The sequence below is a fragment of the Populus euphratica genome, unplaced genomic scaffold (assembly GCF_000495115.2).
Source record: "Populus euphratica unplaced genomic scaffold, PopEup_1.0 scaffold80.1, whole genome shotgun sequence".
NCBI lineage: Eukaryota > Viridiplantae > Streptophyta > Magnoliopsida > Malpighiales > Salicaceae > Populus > Populus euphratica.
Genome location: NW_011499960.1, coordinates 621942 through 629002, shown reverse-complemented (window position 1 = coordinate 629002; position 7061 = coordinate 621942). Strand labels below are relative to the sequence as shown.

The following is a 7061-nucleotide window of genomic DNA, read 5'->3' as shown; positions in this document are numbered from 1 at the left end:
CTTGCAATTTAAGTTCTTAAAGTCATCAATCAATCCTTTTATTTATGTGATAGGCCTGCGTTTAAAATGAACATTTACCACAAATTAAAGGTATCTTATATTATTAGATATATTATTATAAAACATGCTTTAGTTAAGGAGTTATTGATACTTGAAGTGCAAAATGATGATATAAAATCATGATAAAAATGCATTTTTAAGTATTAATCAACTGACAACCAACAAAATTACCGATGGAATTTATTCTGTCGGTAAAATTCATCGGTAAATTTACCAATTGAAATATTCTCTTGATATTTTCATTTGTACTTATCAATTTTCTAGTAGTGAATACCCATGTTAATAATAATAAAAAAAACTGCACACTTTTTAAAGTTACGTGTAACCCTTTAGACGATGATAAAGCCGGGCCCTAAAAAGATAATATTTTACATGATGTTAGCATTTAACCTCCATAATAATGTCTATTTCTGATTATTAGGATAGAAATATTAAAATTTTAGTGAAATAACATTCAACTAAAGTTTTTGATGAAATAACATAGATTATGTTTGTTGTGATTTTAAAACATGACATATAAAAGTTTATAATTAAGAAATATAACATTAAATAAATATAACATTTTATAATTATGATCTATTTACAAAATATAAAATTAAAAGGAAAAGTTAGAATTTAATTTCATAATATATCATGATTTTAAATTATAAATGGATAATGTATCATGATTTAGAATCGTGATAGGTTAAATTAATTATGCTATTTTACTAATTCTGTTCTGAACTATATTATTTCACTAATGTTTTTAATTTATTGTACTAATTAAAAAAATCAATCAAACACTCCCTAATGATTATCCATAAAGCTAGGCATATAGCAAATGAAGAATTCTTATATGCACAATGTATAATAATCCCAAATTATGCTATTTGTTAAGAGTAGATTGCCTGAATAAACTTTCATTCAATATTCACTGTACTATGTGTGTGTGTGTGTATATATATATATATGGTAAATATTTTTATCTAAAGAATCATAAGCAATTCATTTATTTCAGTCTATGTGAACAATATATCATCTCTTACCAAACCTTGCTTTGCTTTATTCATCTTTTTTTCTTACAGCTTAGCTTTGTTAAGATTTTACAACCACGTTGTTGGGAAGTTTTGTGGATGATTTCAGGTAATTTTTACTTTCAATAGCGGGAGAGCACTTATTAATAAAGAAACTAAAACGAGTATTATTATTTATATGAATAGTGAAATTTTTTTTATTAATAACTTTTTTTTATTAATTTTATATTGCTATATTTTTTTTATTTTTTAATGATTTATTTTAATTTATTTTTTATGAGATTATTATATATTCAAACAAACATATATCTTGATATTTTGACTATGCTTGATTTTAAAAAAATTTATTTTTGTTATTTTTTTATTATCATATAATTAAATTAAATATAAATCACAAATATTTGAGTTCATGATTTGAGCTGCAAGTTTAACAAATTAAATTATAAAGCTTATATTAATTAAATATATTATTATCTCAATATTAAAAAATAAAATGTTATTTTGAATTTTTTTTAAAGTTATATCATGTTTTTTACCGATAGTCTAAATTGTCTTTAAATCTATTAAATCAACTATTTTAAATAAGAGAAAATTCTATATAATTTAATTTTAAATTTCATCTAAATAAAAAGTAAAGTAAGGAGGTTTTAAAATTTACATGGACTAATTTAATAAAAATATGCGGCCTGAATATTTTTCTTACATTCAATTTTGTTTATCACGAGACCATAAACTAGTCTTCTCTGCACAAGGAGGAAGGCTAAAAAGGTTGGGCTTGCAGAAATAGGCCTAACAAGCATTCCATGTCGTCTTTTACTAATAAAGAGGGTCAAGGGATCAATCTTTAATCCTTTTTAATTTTGTTTAGTACTTTTCAGGAGAGTAAGGAAATACTAATGAGGTTAAATGTTAATACTTAACCTTCAAAAGAGGGTTAAATGTCAACCTGGGTGAGGTGGAGAAATTAAAAAATGTTGAGGGAATTTTTTTAAGATTTATGCTTTTTTTTTTATTTATAAAATCACCTACTTGTTTGATTTTCCTTTTCCATTAAGCCCCACGGACATATATTATGTATTATTTAATCATTTTCAATTTAATCGTTGATTAAAATTTATTGTATCACAAATTTATACATGATTTCTACACATCAATAAACTTTCTTGACATTTTACTCTTAAAACATATTTGTATACCCTTGAAACTTAATTTTTAATTTTTAGATTTGACCTAAACACAATCTAAGCCCTCTTGTTTCTCTGGCTGCTTTTCCTGTTTCAAAGTTTTTTTTTTTTTTTTAGTTCCTTCATTGACAATCCGTGGCCTATACTGTATTTAATTTCCCTAACTGAGGTAATCTATTATACTGTACAGTGCTAGTTTGGGGACATACCTCTTTCTTGCAAAGCAAGAAAGATCAATCCTTTCATTTTGGTTCTAGCTAGAGCACGCATTATTATCTGTGTTTTGTGTTTCTGTAAATGATTTTGGATAATCACCACTAAATATATTTAATAACCATGCAAGATATAGTAATTAAATCACACAAGATGACCTTAGACATTGGCAACAAGATATCCCTTAATTAATAATACAACATCAGATTGTCAAGCCGGAGACCCACACGCACATAGATTTGGTGAGCCTGTGCATAAACAAGCTGGTGGTGAATGCAGAAGGATAAACACTCAGACTTATTATATTAGTAATATATAGAGCAGAGAATAGATATTGTAATCACGCCTTTGCCTGGGTCATGTGAGCATTAATATCTTTGGTGAAATCGACTGTTTTGTCCAGAAATGCTGTTGGAGCTGGAATATTTTCATTCAGCTTCTCAAATATCAGTGTCCAATGCACTACGCTGCCGTGACCTTTTGGAGTAGCTTGAACGATGACTTTGAAACTCTTATAAGCCTCCATTAAATCTCCTTCAATCACTTTGAAGGTGGTCGATAGTTCTGTGTTATCTATGTCTTCTATCACCTCCTTGGCGACCATAGGGGCTCCATCTAGTCATAATTCACAATTAAACATGCAAATTAGCTATGAATATTAATATAATGTGTAATCTTCTTAAAAATATATATCTAAAAAAAGTGGGATGATGGGATGCCCTAGCAATTAAGAGCTGAAACTTCTAGTGCATACATGATGTTCTTTGGTTGAAATTCTGGAAACAATAGGATTGAGATTAAAGAATTAGAGAGCTATTCTCTATGTATAGTTTAAGATGCATTGAACCTCCAACTAAATGAATAAAGAGAAGACAAAAAATAGAGTTGATAGGAAACCAGATTTTAGTTTTTTTAAAAAAATAAAAAAACTTGTTAACGAGTTAAATTAAATGAATTAATCGATCGGTTTAGAAATATTGGACTAGATAAATTGGTAGAATACATTTACTTTTCAGATTATAATTTCTTTTGAGTAGTTTAAATTTTTATTTGTTTAGAACTTGATACCTATTAATAAACTTTAATCAGAAGCATAATTAAAATATATGTAAAGAGAAAAACACAAGATAAAACACTTCTTCCTCTCAAATCTTTTTCTTGTTCTTTAGTTTTTCTTATTGTTTTGATGCTCTTAAACGCTTAGCACACCTATTTTCTTTAAAAAAAAATAGTGCATGCAATCTCTCAAGTAAGTATAACAAAATTAGATGACCATTTTCTGATTAATGCTGCAAACTTACCCATACAAAAATTCCAAGAGATTGTGCTGCCAGGTTTCCCCCATTCTCCTTTAAGGAGGTGAACAGCTTGTATCTTAGCAGGACTCATGCAAGATACCTGGGGTAGAGTACTGCTACTGAAAAGCTCATGAAACTTTTCAGCACGAACGTTAGTTTCTACATCAACCTCTATCCTATCACAGAGAGACATTTTCAGCAGCAAATTAATGGGGAAAATTTTAAAGCAGCTATCAAACTAGAGAAGAGATGTATTGGGTGAAGGTTGAGAAAATACTTGAGCCTCATGCCTTTATATAGAAGAGCTAGCTATGAGTTTGCACGAGTCTTTTTTACTATTTTTATTATTGTTATTATTATTTGTAGGAAGGGGATTTAGACTAAATTTGTACACTTAATCTTTCCCTCTCTCCTTTTCCTTATGAGATTCCATTCCTTTTCAATATATAAACTTTTCATGTCCTTACGTTTTTTCAATTGTGAGGAAGCAATTTTTTTATTTCCTAAAAATAACAATACCCTACATATCAAAGTATGTCCAAAGTAACATCCAATGGTTAAATTAGGATAATCCATTAAAAATATTTTGAAAATTAAATAGGAATTTGAGAGGATCTAAACATTGAAAAAAAAGGGACCAAATTCTTCATATATCCACAATCTATAATTAGTCTTTTTCGCTAGACAACAATTATTTTTTCTAAGTATCTTCTTTTCTTAGAACAAAATTTTCTGTTATGTTTTCTCTTGTATTTTTCTCCTATCGGTTTCTTAAAATTTCTCCTTCCGTCATATCTTTCCTGAACACTTGACATTAATTGTTATACACACTTTTTATCCACTTTGTGAAGACATTCATTCCATTTTATCCATAGAATAACCTTTTCAGTCTAAAGCTTCAACAAAAAGAAGAAGAAAAGGAAGTCATTTTGTCTCCTATGAAAAAGATATGGGAAGTAGCTTAACTAATATGGATGTACAAATAATGTTTTGGAATGTGGATATTCTACCTAAAATTTAATAGTTGAAAAAAAAAAAATTTCTATAAACGCATGTTTTTTTTAGATTAACGTGGGTGTCTGAGCCAACTTGCACGCACCATGACTAATTTCACGAGCCCTGAAGTTAACGACAATGTAAGCCTCTAGTGACCATCATATGAGCAACTAAGGACTCGAACTTGAAATCACAAAGGGAGCAAACCTCTTAGTCTCAAATTCTTACCACTTGGCCACCAATTAGCAAGAGAAATGATGTTTGTTTTAAATTGAAGATTGCTTATATTATTGAGAATAATAAAAATAATTTTTAAGATATTAAATTAACTAATTGATCTTAATATTTTTTATACCTAATAATTAAATAATTTAAATATATAGTTAATAAATTTAAATATATAAAATTAAAAATCTTAATTATTTTATTCTAATTATATTAGTTCTCATCTTGTATGGATCCTAATTAAATTATTTAGTAATTTTATTTATCAAAAGAAAATTGTAATGTTTCAATTATTGTGTTCTTTCACTACCAGAAAATCTATGAATACAAACGGAATTACCGACAAATTTTTTTTGTCATTATTTTAGGGTGATAATTATCGACCTGATTTTTTCCATCGATAACTTCTTCAATATTAACCAACAAAAATATTTTGCAGATATATACCGAGGGAATCCTAGTAAAATTAGAAGGAACTACAAAAAAATCAAATAATATGATGATGTGTAAGTTTTTATAGACGATGTTATTGACATAATTATAGTGGGATTCAAACAGGTATGTCCATACAGTGATGTACCACTTATACTAACAGAATTGCCGACGCATTGACAATAGTCACCAACCCTCTACTCGTATTACTGTTGGTTTTGTTTTTGCAGGAAATTGGTTCTCGAATACTGGTGCGAACTAGCACGTTACCCCTAATCTTGCAACTCTAACCGATTCTGTTTCCTATCTTGGTAATGATCACTTGCATCACTACAAGATTTAACAGTTTTATTGATAAAATTTTTCTGTTGGTGTAAGACACATATTCCATCAGTAATTATATTACCGATAGAATCACTGACGGAAATGATCTGTCGGTGAATCATCGCCAGTAATTTTTTATCCGTCGGTAAATTCGTTGGTATATTATTACCGACGGAACAGACGCGTCGGTAATAATATTTTTTATTACCAACAAAATTACCGATAAAAATTCTGTTAGTAAATCCGTCGGTAATTATATAAAAACATTTTAAAAAAATTCATTTTATAAAATTATAAAATAATTAAATTAACATAAATCAACACTCTATAACATATACTCAAAATGCTTGGAAAAATAAGGGGGTATAGAAATGTTGGGTTTTAATTCATTTAAATTTGCTGACAAAATATTTGTTGGCAATTCTATTAAAAACAAATACTAACTTATCAAATTTATGATGAAATTATCGATAGATTTTTATTTTATTTTATATATTCTATAAAAAATTACTAACAAAATATATTTAATTAGTATTTATTTTTTAAATTATAAATGAGATATTTTTCATTGATATTTATTAATTTTTTGATATTCTTTTCTTTTTTAGTAGAGTAGAGAATAAATTGAATGACAAGGACAAGCTTAATTTCTACATGTACCGGGGAGAAGCCGCCACACTGAGTTTTGTTCTTTTCATTGACCAGAATATAGAACAGGGTATCGATACGATTGAAGTACAGAAGCGTGCTTTATAAATTTATTCTTTTATTGTGGTCCAAGAAACTAAGATTTGTTCTTTTAATTGGCCAAAATCAGTATAATTCCTTTATGATTGGAATAGAAATTGAGAGGGGACAATCATCCCAACTTATCTACAGAATAACTTTATCTTTCTCGACCTTAAATAATATTCTCCTCTCAAGCCCCCAACAAAAAGGAGAGAAAAGCAGCATATATCCAAGGATAATGGACAATTAAGTTCTAGTCTACGCTTCAGTTCTTTAAATAATTTAATTGTGATTTTTTTTTTTTAACTTGGACTTGTCTAAATTAATTCACGCAACAAACACTTGAAAAACCGGAGAAACGGATAATTAATTCGAGTATTTTTATTGTATCTTATGGTTTCACTTAAGTTGAGTGTGGAGCAGAGTGACACGTATATCAAATCAATAGCCGACCATGTATTTCTACTATTATTAGTTTTATTTTTTTGTTAATACATATAATATTTATATGCATTATAAAATAAGACTAATTATTCAAATTTTAATTTTTAATTAAGATTTATTTTATATCAAAAAATTTATTTAAA

The 7061-nt window shown here is 27.7% G+C and overlaps 1 protein-coding gene across 1 annotated transcript; it reads right to left on the bottom strand.

Annotated features, from left to right (window-relative positions):
- Window positions 1-2627: 2627 nt before the first annotated feature.
- Window positions 2628-4043, bottom strand: LOC105138655 (MLP-like protein 31). The gene is made up of 2 exons (XM_011044806.1): window positions 3772-4043; window positions 2628-3085 (listed from the first exon to the last, which is right to left on the bottom strand). Exons 1-2 carry the CDS (start codon window positions 3959-3961, stop codon window positions 2811-2813), a joined length of 465 nt encoding a protein of 154 aa, XP_011043108.1. The 5' UTR covers window positions 3962-4043; the 3' UTR covers window positions 2628-2810.
- Window positions 4044-7061: the final 3018 nt, after the last annotated feature.

Coding starts and splice junctions, on each gene's coding strand:
- LOC105138655 (XM_011044806.1), bottom strand. CDS start 3,961: ATGTCTCTCTGTGATAGGATAGAGGTTGATGTAGAAACTAACGTTCGT. Junction 3,086..3,771: donor CTCTTGGAATTTTTGTATGG/GTAAGTTTGCAG, acceptor AATTATGACTAG/ATGGAGCCCCTATGGTCGCC.